The following is a 27,232-nucleotide window of genomic DNA, read 5'->3' on the forward strand; positions in this document are numbered from 1 at the left end:
CCAATGTGAATTGAATGAGCTGAGATATGAATTTCAAATTGGAACAATGTAAACGTGAAATATGTTGAATGGGCCATTAAGAATCAAAGGTAAAAATTTGGCTGAAATTTTATGAATTTTGGGAAAACTGAACATTTTTTCGAATGGAAAAAAAAAGGAAGCTCCCCTCACGTGAATATTTGGAGTATTTAGATTATGTTGAAGTTGGAATGGGGTGAATCGGATGAATTATGTGAAAGTTGCTAAGTGTAAAAAAAGTGGGGGGAATAAGTGTGATAATAGTAAAGTGCAGGAATAAAATAAGTGTGAAGGCCTTCACACTAATTACCATCCCACCTTGAAAATAACGAATTTGACTTTTATTGGCCAGTATGAATTTTGAAAATGTCCATGGCATCTGAAGCACACTTCAAATCTGCATATGTATATATATATTTTTTTTACAAAAACAGTAATGACACCGGATTCACATGTTCATGGATAAAACCATTGTGATGTATTTATTGATGTTTTTGTTTGTTTTTTATACATAGAGTGGAACAATAATAATTCTCCAATTGTCTCCTTCATGTTTGATCATCAATTTATTCCACAACCCAAATTTTCTCATGTCTCTTTTTCTTTACCAACAAAAATGTACAAAATGTAAAAAAAAAAATAAAAAAAAAAATAGTTAATTTGTTTCAGATTCACTGGGTGAACTATGGAAAGCATTGTTTAAAAAAAAAAAAAAACCTGAATGTAATGATAAGGTTTCGATGACATTTTAGAGTGAGAGAGTTGGAGGATAAAACGGATTGAATACCAAAAATAAATAAGAAGCAGATGACCTTCGACCCTTTGCTAATGCTACTGATGATTTATAGAATCCAGTTGAAGCCCGAACTAGCAAGTAAATAATGATAATGACGACTAATAATAACTTGGACATCTAAATAAATGCATGTTTTGTATTACAATGTCAAAGGTTATATGACTGATGATGATGATGATGATGGTTTTGATGAGAATGAGGTCAATACTAGAGTTCACTATGCATAACATGGATAGCTAACTGTAAAAACACTCATGCAGAAACTCTGGCCTATAGCACTGCTATGTATGATGAAACTGTGATGCACAGGTAAAGAAAGACACTGACATAAGACTTTAAAGTAGGTATAAAAATAAATTCCACATGGTTGAATATTGAATTCAGACAGCTCATCAAAGAAGCCTGTATCATTTCTGGGCAGAAACATGTACAATTCCAAACGTACTGTAACAGTATACACACAAGGGGACAATCACCCCTTGAAATGAACCAAACAAATACCGATACCAAATTCCCCAAAAATATATCAAGTTTGCCTCCCCTCAGTTGTCCTTATAATTACCAAAAGGAAAACAAAATAGAAAAAAAATTACGACTATTTTAAAATCATCATCATCATTAGCATCTATGAGGTATATCTGCAACCGTTTGGAAAAGAGAGCACAGCGTGCGCAAAACACACAAATAGGTTTGGGTGTTTTCTCCACATTTAAAACTTTGCAACCATCTGGGAAATCCAAACAAGTATTGTGTTTTGGCATGTACAGAAAATAAGATCTTGACTTATGAGAGGATGCTCGGATCTTGTTCGCGTAAGAGGAAAAGCAGCTCAGATTCAAGTTGAAAAAAAAAAAAAAAATCACAGAAATGCTATGCTTTGATTATACTGCAAAAAAGTAAAGGACAGAGATGAAACTACAATTCACAGCACTGAGGTTGTTTTACTCCCTAAAAATATTTGTAAAAGTCAATGCCAAGGTTTAGACTTCAGACTTTAGAAGTTTAGACTTTAGAAATCAATTATTGAATACATTGGGGGCAAAAAAAAAAAAATTGCTAATTCAGAGCAGCAATAGTAACTGGATGTAAATAACACGTACTGCTTTTATAGGGTTATTTGATCAGGTTTTGTATCACTTAATTGTCTCGACTGAGGTGGGCTTTTAAGTGTATTCTTCTACTGTATGTTTTCACTCCTACTGTGCATCTTTTTTTTTTTTTTTTACCTCTATGAGAAAATGCCTTGACTTAAAAAAACAACTAGATTTAGGATTCGGGTGGCATTTAAAAGGGCAGCCCACCCCCAATTCCTCAATTCTTTGATTATGAGAGGTGCTTTAGCACTTACGTCCATATAGCAAATATGATCATGTATGTTTTCCTTTTTTTAAATAACAGGAGTCATGGTGATAGGTGACACAAAAGTCTGACTTTCACATTTGTTGGCTTAACAAATCACATCAATGTAGTTGCTATGCAGTACACAACTGAAGACAGTCCAAGTCAACAATAGACTGCAAAAACGGTAAAATCATGCTTGAACAAGACGTTTACTTAACTTGAAATTGATTCGCGTATTATTCCAATTTAGATCTAAATCCACAGTATTTATTTTTTCAATGTCATTTATATGTGTGTCCCTTCTCTACATTTTGAAACAGAAGAGAAAATACACCTGTCCTTGTATGTTGTGTCAGGAATCCACCATACTAAACAGTTTAAAATGTTCATAAATGGCTACCACATTCACATAATTTCTTTGGATCTGATCTCATTTGACCCTTACAAAGGCCAAAAAGGGATTTAGAAAGTAAATAAATCAATAAATAATCTGCAATACAAAAGCAAGCGTGGAGCTGTACGTAAATGGAACTAAAGGAAAAATATATTTGGTTTCTTTGGTTTCATTGTGATGATCAAACAGATGAATGGAAATTCAGTGAGACAGCCTTTCAGGTTCTCACTGCTGAAATAGACTTTGCTTTCTTCTTTCACACACATGCTTGGAGATTAACCATTGGACACACACACATTCATGTCCTTATGAAATTTGATCGCTGCAGCAGGTTTTTCAGTTTTGTGTTAGCATCACACCCCTTTAACAGTAACCTCTTATGATAATGATTTTGCACAGAATCTCAGATGAGACGGGAATAATATTACACCTGGTTTCCAATGTTAAATTCCTGGAGAATTTTAATCACATTTACATTTCACCTCTTTTATCATATGTTAATGTCAACAGTTCTTTTAGCTGCAAAAATAAAACATAAAAGATAATTAGATGTTTTAAATGTTTAATTTGTTTTTGTTTAAGTCTATCGAATCAGTTAGATACAAAATACTATAAATGAGTATTTGAGCCACACTGAGAAGAAAAGCAAACAAAATGTTATGAGAAATGGCGCAATATCCATATGAACCTCATGCTGATATTTCACTAAGCTTTCGAATGCTTTTGAATGTAGCACATTTTAAGTATTGGTCAGGGTTTATAATCGAAGATATTTTTTCCTTGGTATCCATGACGACCAACCATATATTCCACACTTGTTGAGTTGTCAACGAAGTTAACGTGACTTTTGGGCATGGGGGAAACATTTTAAACATAACAATATTTACAATTAAAAGTATGACTGAAGTTTGAAAACGTAAAATATTTTCTTCTCAGAATGACTTCTTTGTAAAATATAGTTATCGAAACACTTTATTTTGTTGCAAAAAAATAGGGGGGAGCAATTAATAAAACTATCTATTCAATACTATAACAAAGAAAATAAATCCTTAACCAGGGTATGAGCTGCATGGATGTAAACACACAGTTTATTTGTCTCTCTCAAGGATTCCAGTTATCTTTGGTAGTTCCATTTACATCAATGTTGGCCCGCTCTTCACCTGATCTTTTTTTGTCTTTCTTTTTTAATTATCGAGAAGATCAGCCTGAAAGTCATTGCTTATTCGACAATGGTAAGCAGAATGCAAACAAATGAAAAGAACAATTTAAACAATAAATTAGCAAGAGTAACGAGAGATGCAGTGCTCATCATTTGTTGGCCTATTCTGACCCATGTTTTTATGTTCAAAATTGAAACATCATCCCCACGACAAAAGGAAAAAAAATACTGAGAGCATGAGTGGACATTCAGATGTAAGTCTAGTTTAACATTCCTACATTGTTCTGTCATTAAGTCTAAGCATTCATAAAAGAACATTGCCTTTTTTTTTTTTTTTTGTTCATTTTTGTCTTCAAAAAGCTAACAAAGAATAAATTAAGAGGCCTGGCATAAGCACTGCATCTTTGATGCAACTAACATTCTTAAATACATAAATATTCATCGAAAACAATTACATCTAATTAAATATCATTAAATTATCATCAAGTACAAACCTAGAGTGTTCTAAACACATTATAAATAAATACAGCATCCAAAAGAAAGAAAAAGGAACATACAATGTAAACTTTGGCAAAGCTAATCTTCAGCAAAAGGGTAAAGGGTGCAGTGGGAGATTTGGCAACACAATTTGTTCGCTTAAATTAGAAACATAAATTAAATTAAATTAACAAAACAAAAAAAAACGCAAACACGCATATTTAGCAAAAATCCCAAGTAGGAATGTAATACTAGACATAATTATTGGCAATCATATTTTAAGTACTTCGAGCAAACAAGCAGTGAAATCCTCTTTGGAACATTTTTGGTTTCATATCCTTATTTTCTTTCTTTTTTTGGTTTTGTTTTGCCTGTATTACATTCAGACAGAATTGCAAGTGAGAATGGAAAATGGCCGTCACCCCCTGGCTCCATAAACAACACCCCTCCGTTGGGTATTGTCAACACGAGTGGAGGGCTCAGTGGGTGGAGGCATCTCTTTGGACTAGAAGCTTTACATACAGAAAGAGAGAAAATGAAGGATAAAGCTATTTGACCGATATTTGAGCAGTTTCTCTCAGTGTGTTTTATGTCATTTTGGTTGCTTTTGTTTATTGTTGTTGTACATTATGGAGCAGCAGCAGAATTCCCCTCCTCTTAAAGAGCACGCTAATGTGGCTCTTCCAAGCTACATGGTTCCCTCTCCAAAACAGTGAGGTGGGCTTTTGTGCAAGCTAATCAACAAAGAAATCTGACTTTTGCGCAATTTCTTTGGTGGAATCCAGTTAAATTAGATACATCCGAGTATGTCAGTGTGCTATAGTGCAGCAAAAAGTCTTTGGTATGAATTGTACATCTCACAAAGCATTTTTGTCACTCTTCTTGCTTTAGGAAGCTCAGCAATTCAGTCAGCAGAAACACGAGTTTCATGTTGGACTGGGGGGAAGCAAAACATAGATGATGGAAGCATTGTAGTTAGCTCACAACTGGTGCTAGCTATTGTTTTTTTTCACTTTAAAATGGTAATTGATTGAATGGCTGGAATCAATAAAGATTCCCAGCACTGAAAGCCTCAGGAAACTTGGAGGTAGACTTGCCTCGCGCAGAAGCTAACGGCTAAGGCTAAATGAGACGATTCTTTCTTATCGTATACTTATTCAAATTAGCTTGCTGAAGCTACTGCTATTTAAAATTGCATGCATGTTTGGATGGGAATTGAAATGAATAAATACTTGCTGGCAAGCTAGTTACCAGGGATAAGCAAACTTGACTGGCAATAATGTAAACGAACGGCAACAATGTAGGCCTTGTTGAAAAGTACTACATTGCTGGGGAGAGAACTCAAAGTACATCAAGTGAGTGGTGCACACACGTTGCTTAGCCAAAGTTGGGCTTTTACAAGAGGAGGAGAACTGCTTCTGGCTTTAACAGTGGATCTTTGGTTTGTTAGCTGAGGTTTCTGTTGTTCGTTTAACCATTTTTACTTTGAAAAACTGCATAGGCACACGTTAAAGACACTCTTCAACCGCGAGAGACACATTAATGTTCGGACATTTGCAGGTCGGAGAGAAGAACGTTGATGACGCCATCCTTCGCTTTCTTCCTCCCTCCTTCCTGTGTGGTTTTCCCTTTTTCAGTCCCATACTTGACTCCGGCCTGACTCAACATCAGCCAGAACAAAGCTATTTCTCCTCTCCTGTGATGTCATCCATTTCCCTGCCCTCCTCCTCACAGCGTCGTCCTCTATCCTTGACATCGCTGAATCCACTCTTTTTTTATTTTTTTTTTCTGAAATATTTTTTGTTTGTTTTTGGTAGTAATACTCTTCCATCTTCAGTCCGTTTGTTGGAACAGCTAGGTGCAGAAAAAGGGTTTTCTTTGGTTTCGATTTGTCAATAAATAGAAAAAGTCTCAGTGTCCATTTTTTTTTTTTTTTTCAATTGCAAGCCTTTGGCTTGCTTCTAACCAGGCTTGGACTCAGCCTGGGGTTTCTAAAGGAGCAGGGGCTGCTGACTGGTGCCTTTGCTTTGGTTTGGTTGCTATTTTTTGGTTTGATAGCTCACGTAAGAGATGATTGATGAGGTGATTATGGATCATAAAGGCTGCCAGATGCAGTAGGAGGTGATGGCGGTCGAGGTGTTTTGTGGGGGCTTAAGTATTTACATCATATGGGAAAGGCTATACAGAGTGATCGTATAGGCGCATACAGTGTATTGGTAACAATACGTGCTGGGTCACTTTCTTCTGGACATCAAATAAAGCCTAAGCTGCAAACAAAAGTTGATATCTGACGATGGAGTTTTTATCAAACTGATTTGTCCGAAGCGCTATATGTCCTCTTGCTTACGAAGCCAATGATCCACTGCAGGAGACGGACTTTCCAGACATCGTCTTTAGATTGTCCTCTTTAACTATTACAAAGGCCCTGATTCGCCTGGGCAGTCCGTTCCCCACATGATCAAATGGTCTACTCAACTGTTAGTCTTTACAATGGTTTGATGGCAATCCTAAAATGTCTAGTAAGATTTAAACCAAAAAGGAAGAACTAGTGTTGAAATCTTTGATATCACTGATCATTAAGTCATTCGCTGCCAGTGACGGCTATTGACGTCAAAGATACATTTTTACTGGGCTGGCAGAAAATGATTTGAGGACCACCAAACGTGTAATACGGTTTTCAACAAACATATTATAAAAACTGTTCTAATGTCTACAACAAATATCCAAATACATAATTGGAGTAAAATGGCAGGCTTTGAACAGGAAATTGTAAAAACTGTACGATCCACTTTCACAAAGCGAGTTTTAGCTCAACCGATTAAGCTTGACCATGTTTCTGTCAGATTGTAAATTTAGGCAACGCATTTTGGAAATGACTAAAAGTTGTGTGAATGTATGAATGTACATTTATACATTACAGCGTGTGATGACTCAAACGCAGAGTGGATTTCAGCCACTGTTTAGAAAAATGGCATCCTGAGTTTTCTAAGATGCGAAAAACCACTCAGCTTGGCAGAGAGAGCCCCAGTTCTATTGCAAAACAAAAAAATGTGCTTCAACATTGTGCTCACATACGTTGTACATATTCACTATACTGAATTTGAGGAAAACTTGCAGTTCTACATGGCTCAGACGGTGAGAAAGGTCGATAGTGTCTTTGTGCTTCCGTTGTAAGCCATTTCCTCACGTGAAGAATTGTTCAATTGTGTAATTTTGTCTATGGTAAGATTGAAGCTTAAAGTGATGCTTGTGAAGTAATAATTGTAGCCTATGTTGAACGCTCTTATTGGAAGGGAAATTACTTTCTGTTACTGTAACTGAACTTAAATGTGAACTGTTACTTTGTCCAAAAAAAAATCATAAGCAAGTCTGATGTTTTCATTGGAGAGAAACGATTCCATGCTCTTTGGTTTGGTATAATAAGTAACCTAGGTTTTGGACATCTGATGAAATGTCCATTTATTCTTTGCACATTCTGTAGTCATAAAGCTTTCATTGGTTAGTCCATTGGTTGGTTCCTAGCTTATATTGCATAATAGAAAACAATATATTGTCCTCTCGTCTTTGGTATTTGGGCTAGTGTGTCAGTTTCTTGTTCTAAATGAGACACCAGCAGTGAAGCTTTTTCCCTTTTTTTTTTATGGTTTATGTTTTTGATCATTTTGTTCTCTGGCAAAGCTTCTACCCTTCAGCTTCTGAATGGATTTGTAATGGATTTTGGAAAAGGCGGTTTGGCTACAAGTCGTCACAGTGAGCAGCCCCTCTCTCAGTTTGTCACCTTTGACAAACACAAACAGACAAACAAAAGAAAAAGTAAAACTTTTGGTTTCCGCTCCTTGCTTGGATCGGGCCAAACCTCGACCCGTGCCCTCAACCTTGCAATCCCGCTACCTCAACCCACCCCACCCCAACCCCACCCCGTCATCTACCCAGCCACCTATTGTCACGCTTTGGTACAAGTGCTGGACGCTGAAGATTGGGCGCCGGGACTAGCTCCGTCATCTGTCCATTTGTCCAGACTCCGACGGCGGGCGTTCATGAAGAAATTGCTGACGGTGGTGAGTTCGAGGCCCAGTTGCTGCGAGATGGTGAGCTGCATCTCTTTGGAAGGTCGCTTGTTTTCTTTGAAGATGGCCAGCAGCGTTCGCCTCTGCAGGTCGGTGAAGACCAGCCGGGATTTCTTTGGTGTGTTGTTGCGCTCCTTTGCTGTGTCTTGCTCCTTCCGCTTGCACGCTACAACCGATCAATGGGAAATAACACAAGACATGAAGAATGTAAGAGTCAATATTTTATTCCAATCGAGAGGGGCAGTTTTTAAATCACACAATGTATGAAAAAAATGCCAAGTGTCAATTGTAAGAAGAGATCACTCAGACACACACACACAAACAAACACAACCGCTGCCATCAATGAACAAGCAGCACATACTGTATGAGCGATTCAATCAGTTTTTTGGTTTTTTTTCACCGTCTGATCGGGGTTACAGTGAGGATCAAATGCGCAATTATATTATTCAAAATGCGTTTACCGGTCTGGGAGCACGGGGTAATATTGAGAATAAAGCGGTTGGTGAGTGTAAAGGGGAGGAGGGATGTATTCTTTAAAGGTGAGACGGGATCAATGGGATCAATAAGGCATGGTTGCGCTGTCTTTCATCAGATCTCTGCCGTGTCGCTAAGGACGTCTATAAACACAGACAGTATGAGCAGAAAATATGGAAGACCACTTGGTTAGTTTACCTTCTTGGTTTTGATCATAGTAATACATGATGATTGTAGTAACGTCATTGATCAGAAGATACTGCAATCAATTTTGTTATGTCGGTATTATTCAGTCCAGAGTAGAAGTCAATTCTTCCTTCCTCAAAGAACAATCTACATTAAAGTAGGAGGACTCGGATCCTTTTAACACAGCAATTTGTTAAGTTGTTCTCTCTTCTGAGGCCATTTGTCAAATAATTGTATTTCCCCCCCATGTGACTCCAAGACTCAACAAACCTATAGACTTGGCACAAAAGATAGCACTGATGAACTGACATCATACTTGGATGAGAGTTGAAAGTTCACATGATGTGGATTCAGACTTTATTCTCGTTTCACCCGTAAACAGTCACAGACAGCCTTTGGATACAGTTTGCTTAGTGTTCCATTAATTACATATAAGGGTATGGCAACTAATAAATTGTCATAGTTATCTAGTTCGTAATCTATTTTTATCCAAGTAATCTATTATGTGTTTCTAAGTGTCTTACTCCAAATACTGTGAAACAAAAATCAAAGTAGAGAACCAAACAATGATCTGACAGCATCTGATAAAAGTATCTTTGGTATTTTAGACGTAACATGAAAAATGCACTCACTTATTGGATAATGCAGACACGGTAAAAAAAAACATTGTTGTCTCATGAATTGTGTTAGCAACAGAAAACTAGCAAAAAAAATGCAGTTATTTCAAAAAAAGTCAATACTTGAAGACATTTACAATTCACTCCAGTTGACACTTGTGGTGCTAAGGGAATGAAAATATTTTTTTTGCTTCATCTTCGATCTTTTAGGCCCCTTCACTATTGCTTTCATCATCACTCTTTTCTCTCCATTAGCTCTCTGCACCATCATCTTTCATCCACCCTCCTTCACCACCTTCTTCATTTTACTTATTTTGGCCTGCTTGCATCACTCTCGACTGCCTCTCGCTCATCTTCCTGCCCCTCCTATCATTCTGACTTGCTTCATCCCTTTTTTTCCCTTTCACCACGCCGTGCCTTCTCTGGCACTCTGTATCATTTTTTTTTTTATTGCACCATTACCACTTAAGCCTGGTATCCATTACACTGAGGGCATGTAAGTGCAGGGTAAGTAGTAAAGTCGTCCTTCAACATACATTTCGCTGCTGGAGTGTGGCGCCACATTTTGGCACATCAAAACACTCAATCAGGAGCCAGCGGAACTGAATGATTGTTCTGTTCAATCTTTTGTCAGCAACTTGTCACAACTGAAATTAGGTCTTCCAAATATTAGCAGTCAACATAGCTAACTACTATATCTTTCAATATCATAAAAAAATATGGTCATTTTTAAGCCATTTAATCATAAATAAATACATAAAGGAATAAATAAATAAATACAGTCATCCATTTTCTGTACCACTTTGTCCCCACGGGGGTCACGGGCGTGCTGTAGCCGTCATCGGACAGTAGGCGGGGGACACCCTGAACCGGTTGCCAGCCGTTCGCAGGGCACACAGAGACGAACAACCATCCGCATTCACACTCACACCTAGGGGCAATTTGGAGTGCTCAATCAGCCTATCAAGCATGTTTTTGGGATGTGGGAGGAAACCGGAGTGCCTTTAGAAAACCCACGTGGGCACAGGGAGAACATGCAAACTACACACAGTGAGGGTCGGAGGTGGAATTGAACCCCCCCCCTGACTGTAAGGTGGACGTGCTAACCAGTGCTCCACCAAAACGCCTTAAATAAATAAAGAAATAAATAAGTTAATTTAAAAAGAAATTGCCTTACTATATTTTTTCATTTTCTTTATTAAAAAACCTTACCAGACATTGTCATTCTTATTTTTTTAAAAAAAGCCTTATTATACACAGAAATTCTTTAATATAAAAAAGCCTTACTATACATATGTATAATTTTTTTTTTTATTAACAAAAAGCCTGAATGTACATTGTCTTTTTTTATTCCAAAAAGCCTTATGATACGTGGTCATTACTAAACATGGTCATTTTTTTAAAAAGGTATTACTATTCATGGTCATTATTTTCATTCAAAAAAAGGCATGATCAATTAGTTATTAAAAATACCTACCATACATGGTAATTTTTTTTAAGCCTTATCTCAAGTTGTAGTTGTACTCTATGTTGAGCGGGCAGCGTGTGATCGATTTCTGCTTATGATCACGATATGATACATGGTCACCTTTAAAAAAAAGCCTTACTATACATCATATGTATCCTGTCCATAGTCAGCCGTTGCCAAGTGGTTCGGATTGTCAAATACCGCTCTGTGGACCTCAGTTCAAGACCATTCACCCCAAACATCGCCCCACACACACTGTGGTGTCCTTGAGCAAGACACTGACACCCTGTACTGCTCACCGGGCGCTTGCTTCAGTAGCTCCCTGCCCCCAGTGTGTGCCGCTGACAGTGTGTTTGCTATGCCCACTAGTGTGACAGGTCAAATGCAGAGGTCAAATTTCATGTATGTATGTGGACAAGACACTCACAATGATTTTTTTATTGTCGTCAGACACACACGCACACACGCACACATGCACACACGCACACACATACACACACACACACACATGCACTACATAATAGATTTATGTTAAGGCGTGCAATATTTTAGCACTTAGCAATCAGCACTACATAATATCCCGGTATATGTGTGTGTGGTTGTGCTTAATGTACTGTGATCATTTCCTCTTCCCACCGGAAATGCTCTCCCTCTGTCTCGACAGTACATTGCATCTCTGGCTATTTTCAAAAGGAAAACTCCCCAAATATAGTAAGTATCATAACAGGATTGAATCTAGGCCTTGATATTGCAACAATTTCTTCTTCGTTAAGTTCAGTCGTGGCTGTGATGTCACACTAGTTTTGCTGCCTGTAGTACAAGCAGTGGCAAAAGTTGTACTCTATGACTATTAATTAAATCAATGAGCCACACTGTCTCTGTTAATGTAAACACACACAAACTTGTTTGAGATCAATTCCACAAACATACTGGTGGAAATACCCACAGGAGCACTAAAAGTGTAATCACCCGTTCCTTGAAGACGTTTTTAACGTAAAGAAAAATATGGAATTACATCAGAGCTATTCAATACACTTAGCGGCTGAAGCACTTAATCATTAGTGCAACTGATTGGAGATCAATAGGAGCATACAATTAATGGTGTAAATGTGCTCTGAGTGTGTAGGTTGGTAGGTATTTGTGATTGGGAACATAAGATTCAATTGTGTTTTGGAGCTGTTTGATCGGGGAGGCAACAAAGGATATAGTCGCCAAATAGTTGTGTGACCGCTCAAAAAAGTAGACTATTATCAGTCCACCATGTATATGGTGATTCCATCAGACAAAGGTTGGATGGATGGATGGATGGATGGATGGATAGATGGATGGATAGATGGATGGATGGATGGATGGATGGATGGATGGATGGATGGATGGATGGATGGATGGATGGATGGATGGATGGATGGATGGATGGATGGATGGATGGATGATCTCTGCCTCTGTTAGTTTCCAATTTTTTGGTACCAGTCTTGTCATTGGACCACTGAAAAACGTACTTCATTTTCATCCATCTATTCGTTTTCATCCATCCATCCATCCATCCGTCCGTCCGTCCGTCCGTCCACACATGACACAATCTCACCAGAATGAGGAACTAGCCTCCAAATTGCAAAAAAAAGTTTGAATTTCCAAGCAAGTATCATTGGAGAGATATAAAGGCTTCAGGGAAAACATTCACTAACCTTGACTTGCTAAATGTTGACAGTGAGGATGAGTCAAAGGCAGCCACTGTTTAGTCACACGCACACACCACACATACACACACTAGACTAATAGATGATGAGTTAACCGGCTTCTCTGTACTCGTTCTTATCAGCTTTGTTTTTGGTGTCCCGAAGCCATCGGTGGTCTGTCTCAAAGCACACAGCACACGGCATAGAGCAAACACAGGTAGAAAGATAATATTCTGCGATCAATAGATTGGATTGTTATTGATGATTGATCCAGCGGTTGTGGAGCTATGAAGCGAAATCCTGGAAAACTGCTCAGCTCTTTGTCTCTATTTTAACCATTGCCAGGTCATATAAATTAATCAGATTTCTGTCTGTAATATGCAAATTAGCCTAGACAGCAAAACAGTTGCAACAAAATTGTATTTATGATTTCGTGGAGTGAAAGTGGAAGTATATTATGGGGTGCAGTGGTTGGCACAAGGATTGGGTATAGATAATGAGCGGATGTAGATCATTTGGAAGAATGGTTCAGAATGGATAGCCAATGAGCGAGGATGATAAATGGAAGTTCTCGATGGCCAGATAGTGAATGGATGCACACACATTTCTAGCTACTCCCTCCCGGTAAACTGTCACTAATAAAGGCTGTAATATCTACAATTGGATCCTATCCATCTAATCTAAAACCTAATCCAATAAGAGACAGTATCAACTAAATGAATCCAGTTACGTGGCACAATCAAATAGAAGTGGATTCCAGCCAATCTCATAAGTCTAATGCACATCAAAACGAGAGCTCCTTTTAATGCTTTTACCACAAAATTTGAAGAAAAGGGTGGGGGTGGGTCTGACCATCAGTTTTCTTCATGTTCAGGTTTGCTTCTGACTTATCAGCACAAGCAGAGCCAATGATAAGCCTCAGGTCATCTGAAGAAACACTTTCTGGAGGGGAGATAATACTATATTTTCTCTATTTCAAAATTGTTGAAAATAGGGGATTAAGTTATAATTCAGTATTTTATATGATAATTATTGTTAATGGCAAAAACCCCCCACTATGAACTATACAGTATTTGTCTACTAGACAATATCATTAAATTACGTAAATGTAAAAAAAAAATAACTCTCTTACCACGCACTGAGCAAATGACCAGTGAATCATGCTTGATAACAGTGAACTTCAACATACATGCTGCTGAATCAGACATTGGCCGTTATCAATATTAGCTGAGTTGCATCAACTCCCATGACATAAACACACTCTGAGAGTATAAACATCTCCACAATTATGCAAGTTCCATGCATGGACTTTGTTTTAAAGTCTGCACTTGCTGCAGGATTAATTCAGAATGGCAAAATACAGGCGACGCACTGAATGTTTACGAAGGTTGCTGTGTGCAATAAAATATGCTGTTTCCCATTTATTGTCCTTATTTCCCTTCTATTTCAGTGGCAAAAACATAAAACTCTCTCTCATACGGTCAGTCAGCTCTCCCTCCCCCACTCGCTGCCTCCCGTTCTCTTCCAGGAACCAGTCTAGATCAGGTTCCTACGGATCAATGGAGAACTCGGTCCGTACCGTTTACGTTATCGTTGCCAGTATTAATGCTCTTTTAATCTGCTCTGGATTACTGCCATCGATCCACATACGCCAACCCTAACACACGGGCCAAACCCAAACTGCTGCTTCACCAACAAACACACACACACTGCAGAAACACACAGTCACACACACACACACAGAATATCTAAATAAAGCAAAGCAGAGGCAACAAATGTTGCTGTTTGGTGTCAGTATCAGAGCATCAGCTGAGCATTGATCCACTACAGACAACAGCACATTTGCAGGCAACCAAAGCAACACACATACAAGAACTATCAAACAAAACTAAAGTATTTCACAATGACACTGACTGTATGATTCATCTATGTTCTACTCGTTGTTTTGGTTTGTAACATGTTAGAAAATAGGCAAAAATGCTGATCAATGCTTTCTTAAGTAAATGCAATGATGATTCGAAAGAAATTTTCATGGATGATTACGGCGATTTGGTAACAATAACCATTGACAAGATGCAATTTTGAAGGGTTTAGACCAGGGGTGTCAAACTAAATTTTGGCGTGGGCCGCATCATAGTCATAGTTTTCTTCAGAGGGCCAAAACGGTTAAAATATTTTAAAAAATGAATGGAAATAAAAATTGCTAGCAATAACTCTATTTTTTAAAAGTGAACTCAATTTTTAAGTATCGGCACATGAAGTTGATGCACAATTTGTCTTCACGGGCCACATAAAATGATGCGGCAGGCCGTATCTGGCCCCGAGACTTGGGTTTGACATCTACGGTTTAGACAATTTCATATGAAAAAAAGTATCCAAACAGATAATTGATTATTAAAAATTATTAATGATGAATTTATTCACTGATTAGTTGTCGATTAAACGATTATTCATCGCACCTCTTCCATTAGCCTAACTCATTTTTTTTTTAAATATATAGAACATATAAAAGTCACACTTTTCTACACTCATGGAACTAAACACTGTTTTGCAGGTAGATTATTTTGTACCATTATACTATTAAATCAAAATTATCAATTTTAATCTATTATTGCACAATTTCGTCCAACGCAAGGTCGAATACCAAAAGGCCTTTCATTTGTCCTTTGATTTCTCTCAGTGCTGTTTGTCTTTCACCATAAAGCCTGTCTAGAGAGTGACGGCTCCGTGCGGCCTGTCTTTATTCATTACACCTGCAGACAGAGTTATTTCAGCCACGCCATGACACCAATACTAATGAACCCTAGGGAGTTGGCAGTTGGTGAGACGGAACATTCTGATTGACAACACAAAGTGGAAAATGAAGGTTGGTTGGTGAGTGATGTCCAAAGTCTTCTAGTTTTTTTTTTTGTTTGTTTGTTTGTGTTGCTACATCATCAAGAGTCACAGTAGACACTGTTTGAGACACTGAATTTCATCAAATCATGTCCAAACGTCCATCAGCCCAGTAGCTAAATAAGACAATAAGCGCACACGTTACTGACGCCATGGTTCAAAATTAAGTAAATGACAGTTTTCTTCAAATGAGTCTCATGTAGTGGCGGACAAAATATGCTTCAACCCACCAGGATAGACGTGATAATTTACTTTTGGGTATTTTTCAATTTTGTTGTTCAGGATTTTTTTTCTCCATGTTTCCACCTATGTCCGAAGGAACATAGAATTAATCTTTATCAGCCTTTTATGAGGGATTTTTGTTAAAAAAAAAGAAGATAATTTGCGGACCCACTGAGCTATCCTTAGCCTCTCAATTGCTCTCTGCAAGGAAAAAAAATTCAAGCTTCGTCAGTGGTTCCAAGTAAAATTTAAATGAACAACTTTTGATCCTGCAGTAGATTTTTGTTTAATTCGTGCATTTATTCACAATTTTCATTTGTCACTTTCTGAATAGTGCTTGGGACAAACATGAAAAAAAAAAATGAAGACAAAAAATCAAATACCTCGATTTTAAAATTACATCAACCTATGTGAAGACTCATTTTAATTGTGAGTGTTATTCATGAGCAGAAAGACATTTTGCTCATTCAAAAAGTGCTTGGTGCAGTTAAAATCAGGGCTCAGGTTCTTTCACACCAAACCCACCCAACCATGCCAACAAACGATTATTAAAAAAAAAAAAAGATTTCTACTTCTGGTTGAGAATTGCGTTCATGTCCCTCTTTCTTTTTCTCAACAAGTGCTCAGCCTCGATGAGCTCAGCGTACAGATGTCACGTTTGATTTGACCGCCTTAATAAAGCTGAGACAGGACCATTTTCTCTTCTGAACTCGGACAGCTAATTGAGCCGGACAACACTTGTACCACATTGTGCCATAATTGCTGTGGATGGACAGAATGAAATAATTCACTACACAACGCTATAAAATTCCAAGTGTGAAAAGTTGCAAAGAGTAAGAATAAGCAAGGCTGATGTTTACACTTTTAAGATATTGATAAGTTGCTGTATTATTTTCATGCTTGTGTTTACACCCGCTAGTAAAAACGAGAAAAGAAAACGTGACCAGAGCAGCTAGAAATAACAGCGGTTCTCTTTCCCGTTTACTCAAAAGGTGAGAAACCAACAAGAAGCACAAAGCAAAGACCTTCAAAGGCCACTTGCTGATGTGGGGCGACAACAGGTCTCTCACTTTATGTGGAGCAGCACAGCAATCTCTTGGGCTACATCCCACAGTTTGATTGACTGTCGTTTTCTAAAGTCAGTACCCCGCTGGACAGACTAAAACCTGTCTTTTATCCCGAGGCTATCAAAAAAAAAAAAAGCAGTCAAGGCTGTCATCACAGGTCGGGTGCCAATCAAACTGTGCATCCAGCAAACACCGCAGCTGCCTTTGCTTTATCCAGCAGATTGAGAGGAGCTGCAGTTACTAATAACCTGGTGGAGGTGATGAAAGGCACTTCTCAAAAGAATGGTAACAACTGTCAAGAAGGCATCAATCTTCGTCACCTTAATTCCATGTTGGTTACAAAAAACAATCATAATAAATCACACAATATAACCCTAAATACTAACCGTGACATTACATTTGCATGTAAATATTGACGTTCTTCTTCCATTTAAATGTTGCATCATGTTATGCCGGTGGTGAGTAAACAAGAAGACAAAATTGCAACATTTTCTGTCAAATCTCCTCAAACTGACACACTACAAAGCTCCAACGCCTCCTCCCAGCAGTCTAAAATCTATTTTTATGGATCAATAGCTGACGGTGAATATGCAGGAGGTCCAAAGACGAGAACCTGAAAACAGAGGCAATCTCTATTCCCATAATCTGCAACTGTAATACACACAAAAAACAAGGAGAGTAACTGCTGGTAATTGGCATGCCATAAAGCAGAGTCCAGCTCATTAATAATGCAAAGTCTGCTTGTAGCTGGACACGTAAAATGGAAACTGTGTACCGTCTAATCAGTTGGGTTTTCAGTGCAACTCGACCCAAACTGTTGAACTTATAGTTCTTAACACATATTTAAAATGTCGCAATGAAAATATTGGGCCAAGTTTTTCCAGTCACCTAACGGTTCCATTTCCACTTCACACTGTGAGTTCATCCTATGTCGGTATTAGTTATGTGATCCATTTTCCTTCATTACTCAACCCCCCCTCCCCCAAAGCTGTCTAATTTAAAATAGCCAAAGGCAGGATGTTAAAGCTATCGTTAATTACAAGCAAAAAATGTCACAAAATGCATTACTGTAGTACTGATGGAACTGTTGAAATATGAGCTCGCCTATTCTAACACTGATTTGCGGATCGTTTTCTTTTCATCCATAATTCACTTGGAGTCACGGGCAGCATCCTCCAACCAAACAATGGGATCCACTCTCCCTCCCCCCTTTTTTATTCCCTCCCTCCATTTTGCCTGGTTAACCCGGCTGTGAGGTGAAGAAGAAGTGAAGTGAGCAGACCGAGGAGGGTCACGCCGAGATTCCCATCAATAATTCATCGGGCTGCTGCTGCCTCTGCTCTTGTGTTCAATTCCCCTGACAATCACATAATACCTCCCCCCAAAAGAGAGAATGAGAGAGAGAGAGAGAGAGAGAAACAGATTCCAAAAAAAGTAGGAGGAGGAAAGGAGACAACACTCAGGACACATTTCATTTGAGCGTTTTCCAAGTCAAGGAATCTCCTTCATGAGCGTTTTTGTAGAAAGTAATTCTAAATTTCACAACTTTTATAAGTGATGGGTTAGGCTTGACACGGTTATGAGCCCACCAAATGTATGCATCAACACAGTTAATAGTCGACAGTGACAGTCAAGAGCTGAGAAAAATGACTTCAGTCTTTGGAAAATCTCAAAACTGGACGAGACTGCTTGTTGCAGATGTTTGTGTAGTCCATCCAAAGCAAGTGCAGTACTTTTCTAAAAGCATTTATCATGGCTGTGATGACAATATGAAGTACCTACAGTGTAAGGCAGTAGAGCACAGACCAAACAAAAGAGGAAAAAAAACTGGAGAGTCATGTTTGTTGGCAGGCTACCTCCAGAGTCATAATAAACTGATAACCAGGGCTATTATAGTTTGGAAAGGTGGACAGTTCTCTCCCATTTCATGTATAAAGTAGATTGGATTCAAGTAATACAAATAATTTCCCATATCTGCACTTACTACAGCGGTAAACCAAAATATAATGGGATCCTCCTTGGCTAATGCGCTAGTATGTTGTGTGTGAGTGTGTGTGTGTGGGGTCAGAACACGGCGGCCAACTAAGTAAGTCAGCTGTGCTCACTCCCACAGTGGCGAAAATGCCCCTTTTCTTCTGAGCAAAAATACTGTACAATAATAGTGTATATATATATATATATATATATATATATATATATATATATATATATATATATATATATATATATATATATATATATATATATATATATATATATATATATATATATATATATATATATATATATATATATATATACTGACCACGACTATGACAATCAACATAAGGTGACACAATTACTGTTTGGTATTTATAATGACATCTAATGATAATAAATCAAGATTTGGAGAGCGAACTGTAGATGTTGAACTTAAGTCAGACGGTGAAAGTAAAGGAAGCTCTGCAAGACAGCAGGAGTGGGTTGCTGTTGAGTGTGTATGTGTGCTGCCATTTTACAACACAAATAGCATGAAAGCACCTCACCCCAACCCCCTCCTTCACTCAAGGCATTTCCTGTTAATCTATATAATCAAACAACAGCCGTCAAAACCAAACAACCCCTGCCACGGGGTCGATAGACAGAAATCAAGGAATCAAAGAATGGTGCAATTGTGCAGAGATAATCTCATCTGTCAGAGCTTGAGCACAAACTGCTTATATGCACCTTTGAAACGGGGGCAAACAAGCATAGACTGGTCCTCACTCCTCAGTGCCCTTTGTTGCTTGTTTTTGGACAGATTTCCATATATTTATCTCCAAATGTTTGCATTGATCCCTCTTAACAAGCAAATAGGCACAAAACTGTTCTGCCAAAATTACATCGATTGATTCTTTTTCTTTAACTTTAAAACAGACAAAAAGTTAAAAATTAAAAGACAAAAGTAGAACACATCATTCATGATCAAAAGCTGAAAAACAAGTATTTTGAAACTTTGGTTAGTATTATCAAAATAAAATGTGTATTCTACAAGATTATACATGAAATAGACTTTGATAATTCACAATGTAATTTTATTTTGCTGTAACACAAGCCACAAATCTTCAAAAAACTTGATTGATCAAAATCCTTAAAGAACAAAGTTACTTATTGGCAGAACACAATGTAATCAGTCCATTTAAGCAAACAACCAATAACTACAATAAAAATAATTGGAATACACATAAATCTAAATTAAAATTGAATCAATGTTATATGTTCACAGAATAATTCTCAATTATATACAACTCAATCCAAAATAAATCAATTTCCCATTGTTTTTAATTTTACAACAAACCTTGTTTAAACAGTTGGGATGAATCTACCATATGCAGGGATTTTTTTTAAACAACACTTTTTTTATTTTTTACCTAAAATAACTCTATACTCCACAAATACTATTTCAATTTTAGGATATTTATGGACAAACGTTTTTCCTAATCAGCTTTATTAACAAATGCATTTTGTGCTTTCTTATTTTATTTTTTGTACACAGTACCCAATAACTATCCTTTAAATATTTAGATCTGAATCAACATTTCCCTTTGTTTGATTTTGCTTTTAATTAATGAGTTTAATCATTTTTCAATGTAAAACATTAGTTGGGCTACTGTACGAACGTAGAGGCGACTTACCATTAGATGCAAAAATAATACTCATTTATGTTTCTTAATTGTAATCAATAACCCTGCACTATTTTTTAACTACAAAATCAAATATGCCTTTTTGCTGAAATGAATCTTGCCCCAAAGTGAATGAACAAGAAAACTGCTTGCACAGCAACTAAACCTCAGCTGTATCACTCAAACCTCCTTTTGGGGCAATTTACCCCTACTATCATCTTTTTAAGCGCCCAACACAAACACACACCTCAACCTTTTGTAAGGCCCCTGCTGCTGTGGCTGTGTTCCCTTCAGACAATAGGGAATTGTTGTGGAACACAAACCAGGTTCCTCACTAGAGGGGGCCCCAGACCCACTGAAGTGTCAACCTTTCTGTCACAACCTCCTAAGCCCCTCAAGCAAGCTGAATTTCTTTAAATAACTAAATAGCTCTTTATCTATCTACCCATTTCTCTCTCTCTCTCTCTCTCTCTCTCTCTCTCTCTCGGTCTCACAAAAAGTGGGAACTCCATTAAATGAAGAATGACTATTTATTTTTTAATAATAAGCAATGACAGTTGTGTGGAATTTTGTATGAGCATTTCTCCTGTGTGGGGACATATAGTAAGAGGCACGGCGTGTTTGGAGGGAAATCCTCTGACCTGGTCATTCCCCATCGATCGCCTTTTTGTTGATCAATAATGGTAAACATAACGCTATCTGAGTTTAACTAAATAAAATGAGTTTCACTTTATCGTTTCTTCTTTTTCTGCCTCTAAGGAGGGAAGGGGGTGGGGGGGTCAATATTTTAAAATAAACGCAGCCAAAGCATTTGGTGGTAAGTGAGAAAAAAAGGGACGTGGATTTACATTTTGTTTAGTTATAACACAATAAAGAGCAATTCAAATTCAGAAAATGAGTTACCTGCCAGTCTGAGAGCCGACATCCTCTGAAACTCGGGCTCCTGCAGCCACTTCCACATGCGCCTAAAGGTCTCCCGGCCCGACTTTAGTTTACTCCAGGGTTTGGGGTTCCTCAGCAGGTCCGAGAGCGTCCCCTGGGAACGGCACAGGACCCTCTGGGCGAAGATGGCCTGAGGAATGCTGTACCGTTTCAGCTCGGCTGTGATCCTCTGTGCCACTTCCTTGGTGTTGATTTCCTCGAGCTGCCCCGAACTGTTCCCCCCCGGCGTCCCAGAGGAGGAGGGCGGCCTTTCCCTGGTGGAAGCTAACACGGGCCCGTGAGATGGAGAATGGAGGTGGGGGTGGGGGGGCTGTCCCGTTGACGACACAGGATGTCCTGGGTGGTGCATGCCGTTCAGGTGCGGCATCATCCCGCCCGCCGGGCCACCGAGGCCTCGGTGCTGGTGGTGGTCCCCTCTGGTGAGCATGGTGGGGTCGAAGTTGAGCATCTTGTCGTGACCTCCGTGCATGGTGGCGCCGTAGTTGTGGAGACCCTGCTGGGTGTTGTGGAGGGAGCCCAGGCCATTGCCGAGCACCGGGGATAGGCTCTGACCCATCCCGGACATGGGATCCTTGTGGTAGGGGTTGTAAATGTTGTTCATGCCCGGCAGCCCACGCTCGTCCCGCATCAGAGTGAAGCTCCCGCTGACATTGCCGGAAAGCCGCTGGTGATGGTGGTGGTGGTGATGGAACTTGTCGGACACGGTGGAAATGGGGGGGAGCGGCTGCAGCGGGGTGAGGGTGGTGTAAGTGCCGCTCATCCCCATGCCGGGAGAGGACGTGTCGCAGGGGACGCTCATGGCGTGGTGCAGCGGCAGGGACAGATCCGGACGGTACTCCCCACTACCGTCCAGGATGCTGGCCATGCCGGACACCATGGCCGAGCGCGATGACGCGGCAGCGGCAGCCAGGTCCTGGTGTATCCGCAGGGCAGCCGCTGCCGCCGCCCCGTGGCCCCCCACCGCCCCCGAAGAGCTCCCGCGGCCGTGGTGAGGGCTGTGGCCGCTCATCAGCTCCACGTCAGGGGCCACAGAGCTCACCGCCACCCCGCCGTGCAGGCTGCCGATGCCGTCCATTGTCATGTCCGTATTCATGGCGTAAGCGTCCAGGTCCTTGGCCAGGCATCGATAGGCGTTAGTGTAGGCAGTCTTCATTCATCTGTCGTCAGTCCATCAGGTCGAGCGGAAATATTTCTCCTTCTTCTCCTTCCTCTCTCCTCGCCTCTTCTCCCCCCTGATGTGCCGGGATGGGTCAGTAGCCGTATCCCCCCTTTCCCTTCACTTCCGCGCTTGTTTCCCCGTCCTCCGGTGGCCTCTCCACTCTGCTCTCTTTGTGTTTCTTCCCCGGTGAGTGCACATCCGAATTTTGTTGTTCTCGATCATACGGGCCTGTTCGGTGGCTCCCCCATGTCCAGCCCTCTCCTCCTCCTGTGTTGCTCTGCTCCTCAGACGGGAGCTGTCCACGGTCCCCTAGTGGACCGCTCAACCCAACCTGCTGACGAAGGGAGGGGTAGAAAGAAGACAACACGTGAATGGGGCGGCACCACTTTTGACGGATCGGACGTTTAACCAATCGGTGTAAGGTTTAGAACATAGTGGGCGGGCGAACCACATGCTCTTGTTGGGATAACTAACTAACTTCACCCTTAATAAAAACATGAAAACTGTAAAACTAGTCGCATTGAATTTTGTTATTCACATTCCAAACAACATCTTAAATATTTATATTTTATGGTTACTTCCATCGCATATCTTCCATCATTTTCCATATGTTGCTTTAATCTGAGCTAACCTTCAATATGCAAAAATAAGTACACAAATTACACCTAAACAATGAAATAAATGATTCAAATAACAAAGGCTGTACAAAAAACCTGTCTTGCAAGGCAAACAATGCTCTGCTGGTAATAGTATTTGGCATTTGTTAATTATTTTAAGTCATCACAAAAATAAAATACCAACACTGTTAACTACAACAGTTACACCACATAAATATTACATCGACGGTGTCAGTCCGAACCAAACGTCTTTGCAAAGGCAGATGTTTTGATATAGCCCCTTCTCTCTCAGTGTGCAGGCCTAAGCCAATTAGTGTGCATTATATGGCAAATTCAATTAATAAATGTTAATAATGTGGATGCTAAATTAAAACAAACATTTGACTGATTTGATAAATGCACTACATAAAGACGAACTTTACACTGCGGAATAAAACTTGAAATGAATTTAACAAAGCAAGTGAACATTCTTGCTCTTCAACTGTAAACAAGAAAAACAAGAAAGAAAAAGGAAATTGTAAATAGGTGAAATCAAGGCCACGCCATCTGTAAAGTGGAGGTTTCATTTTCTGGACAAAGGTGAGTACTTTCAGTCGGATGTTTTGAGCAGTTAACACACTGGCAGTGTTAAGTGCAAACTGCTGGCGTGTAAATGGCGAGCATGGGGATGTTATTGACAGTCTCGGGGCGGATGGATGAGTGTGGGAGCTGCAATGAAAGAGCATTATGGCCTGTAGCCTGTTTACTGCACAATTCATTACACTTCCAAGGACAAACGAGAGCAAAAGACCTCTGGCCCCAACTTCCCTTCAGTTATCCAGCCATCAGCGAAAAATAGCAGAAATATCTTTTAAATCGATGCAAATGGGCAAATACATCTTATTATCGAAACCATTTTTTTTTTTTTTTACAAAACTGATCAAGACAGTGAAAAAGTTAAAACGTTTGTCTGATCATCATTTATTTTAATGAATTATTTGACAGCTTCTTTTGTCTATTCCAGAATTGTTTTCATGAAACTCTTTTGAGAAGCAATCCATCTGGCCTGTAAGATTAAGACGGCCCCCAAACTGAAGCTTTGCGTGCAAAGAATCACCCAAAGAGTTCAACAGATGCTCAAAACAAGATGAAAGAAGGTAACAGTGGAAAATAACATACAGTACGATGATAACCTGTTGTGGCTCAAGAATGGCTTGTACTCCCTTCAATTGTACAATTACGCGTTTACAACTAAACACATCTCTGAAATGACAATCTAGATACACTAATTGGATGCACTCTATTTGGAAGTGAACTCCACCTATAATCTCCACCAATTTTTGTTGCTCTTTCAGTGCATCTTCCTGGAAATTGTCCTAAAAAATTACCCCTGAGCTTGGGTGATAAGAAGGATGATGAGGGACTTAGAAAAAGACAAGATGGAGGAGGCACAGGGTGGGTAGTTGGGCAGATGTTGCTTTGTTTAAAGACTGTTGTGTAATTAAGGGCAGAGGAACAGAAGCCTGACCCATTTTCTTCTTTTGATCAGCTGTCAGAGGGACAGGCAGGGGGTCCGCTGAGGGACAACGTGTCTATTTCCTCTTCAAAAGTTTTGTCTCTTTTGCAGACCAAAACCACTTGGTCATAAAGAAAAGAAGAGTAATATAAAGATGTGGAGCAAGTGAGGAGAAATGGAAGGATGGTATTGAAATTGACAAGGAAGAAGACGACAGCATGAAGGTTAAAGGCAGATATAAGCCAAAAGCTGAAAAGAGGGTGGAGATACGATGCAGGGGGGAACTGTAAGGTGGGCGTGGGGCTTGTGGAAGACCCAAGGACGAGAGCTGAGGAGGAGCAGCTGTTGTGGGAGGAAGAGGAGGCGGAGAAGGAAGTGGTCGAGGTTGTTACAAAAAGGCGGAAGAAACAAATTTGCTTCTGCTGCCTTCAAGCAATGGGTGTCTGACTCTCCCTGACAAAAGTCATATTTTGCCTTTTTGTGTTTTGATAGAACACTATAAAAAGCAAACAGTACTGTCTGCTAACTAATAAACGGAACAAACAAATGAACATTCATTTTCAAAATCAAATTTCCGTCCAATTTTTTGGAACAGAAAAATATGACAGACAAACAGAAAATGATAAACACATTTTGTGAAAATAGATGTACGCACATAATGTTGTATTTTGCCACAAAATGAAATTTGGGGACAAACAGAAATGTGACTATTATATTACATATTATATGATTGTTTTAATATTATTATTATTTTTACAAAAAGGTGTTGAGCTGGAAAAAATAGAGGGCACATATGAAAAAAGGGGTTCGTTGGATGCACTAAATTAGAACTAAAACATTTAAAATGGAATTTGCATCAGTTGCATACAACTCCAACAAGAAACTGTCAAACGGAATCTGTTTATACATTGTCTATTTCTTGCTGTAAGTGAATAAAATTGTGTTATTGTGAATACTGTTCTCCAAATAATTTAATTAATCTGGACAATGCTCTTTTATTTACCAACATCACTGTAGCAGAGTGAACCAATTATTTATTTTGTTGGCGTGCTACAGCGAGGCGTCTGGTGTTCAAGTTCGTAAAGTCTGCCCAGAAAGAAGTCATTGGATACGGAAGTCAATGTTTGGTCATTTTGTTGCTACTTGCAGACACAAAGGCAGATTAGCTTGCTGACTGTTGAGATAATCAATAGCCTGTTTATTTACACTCTGGAGTCATGTTGCTCAACCACAGATGACATTTGCGTAACATGATTATAAGAGTTTCTGATTCCCAATTAGTTAGGCCTAATCATGCCTTTTGAATAATAACCACCTGAACGACTCCACTAACTGTAACAAGCAATTCTTCAAAAATAGAGACGATGGGCACGTTCGTCCCGGCGAAGGTCAGCGCAAGTGGTATATTGAAAAATTAGGGGAAAAAAAAGCTGTCGGGTGATGGGACATTTTATCCCCTTGTTCTGTGCTCTCTCTCTTTCTGTGTCCCGGGCCATCTGCTGCGTTCTGAGTAGCAGTATTGATCTACAGCTTTGTGCTGGAGACCACATGCTAATCTATAGCGTTAGTGACAAACCCCGCTCGGCTTTGCCTCGCATCTGTCCCACTGACAGACTCTCTCTCTCCCTCTTTCCTCCCCATATAACCAGCGTCATCCTCCCTCCCTGAATTTCTACCACTCCACTGTTCACTCCCTCAATGACCGAGCATTTTTTGGGGATGGGGGAGCCATCTGTCCGCCTGTAAACTCATCTTCCTTCACCTCCTGCAGTGATTGGGTGCTGCACGGTGAGTCCTGTTCCATGTGTTCTGCGTTTGACGGCAGCCATTTTCAGTCTCAAGTCTCTCACGAGGCTGGAAGGCCAGAGGTGGGCAAAAATGGGAAATAGTTGGTCATATTTTTGGCACTTCACAAAGTAGTAATTTAGTTGTAGATATTGCTTACAGTTAGAATAGTTACAATCCAAATTTACAGTCTCCACAATTATTGACGTATATGACTTAAAAATCAATTCAATTATTATATATATTATTATATATAATATTATTTGGTGGATCTGTTTTTAATTAAGAAAATAAAATAGATATCAAAATACAATAAATAAACTAAAGATGTGTAGAAATAAACAACATGAAATGTTATGAGTGCATAAATATTAGACATCAGTCTGTTTTCATATTTTTATCCAAAAACGGTTACATTCCAACCGTCTACACAATAATCTATGTACTGCATGGAGGTAATATTTTTTTAGGAACATTTTAATATAGTATACAGTACACATAAAGTAACAAAAATAAATACAGTCACTGACTAAATATAAATGACAAGCTGTGCTGGTTATACAGTGATGTACTTCACAGCATATTAATTTATATTTGATATGTACAAAAATACACATTTACATACACATTTAATGTTTTAAAAGGTAATAAGGATTTTGATTATAAATAATGAAATACAGTACCATATATACTGTATGTGAGTTCAGTAAAGCGGTGTGTTTTCAGAAGCATTTT

The 27,232-nt window shown here is 39.1% G+C and overlaps 1 protein-coding gene across 1 annotated transcript; it reads right to left on the bottom strand.

Annotated features, from left to right (window-relative positions):
* Positions 1-473: 473 nt before the first annotated feature.
* onecut2 (one cut homeobox 2) lies at positions 474-22,931 on the bottom strand. The gene is made up of 2 exons (XM_088391963.1): positions 21,403-22,931; positions 474-8,418 (listed from the first exon to the last, which is right to left on the bottom strand). The coding sequence occupies exons 1-2, from the start codon at positions 22,592-22,594 to the stop codon at positions 8,129-8,131; spliced, it is 1,482 nt and encodes a 493-aa protein (XP_088248089.1). The 5' UTR covers positions 22,595-22,931; the 3' UTR covers positions 474-8,128.
* Positions 22,932-27,232: the final 4,301 nt, after the last annotated feature.

This window comes from Syngnathus floridae, chromosome 12 (genome assembly GCF_059516105.1).
Source record: "Syngnathus floridae isolate MCC-2025c chromosome 12, RoL_Sflo_1.0, whole genome shotgun sequence".
Classification (NCBI taxonomy): domain Eukaryota; kingdom Metazoa; phylum Chordata; class Actinopteri; order Syngnathiformes; family Syngnathidae; genus Syngnathus; species Syngnathus floridae.

What these genes read in the sequence shown, in the direction of transcription:
- onecut2 (XM_088391963.1), bottom strand. Translation starts at nt 22,594, where the DNA reads ATGAAGACTGCCTACACTAACGCCTATCGATGCCTGGCCAAGGACCTG. An exon ending in GTCGGCTCTCAGACTGGCAG is followed by an intron (nt 8,419 to 21,402) that starts GTAACTCATTTT and finishes GATCGGTTGTAG; the next exon opens with CGTGCAAGCGGAAGGAGCAA.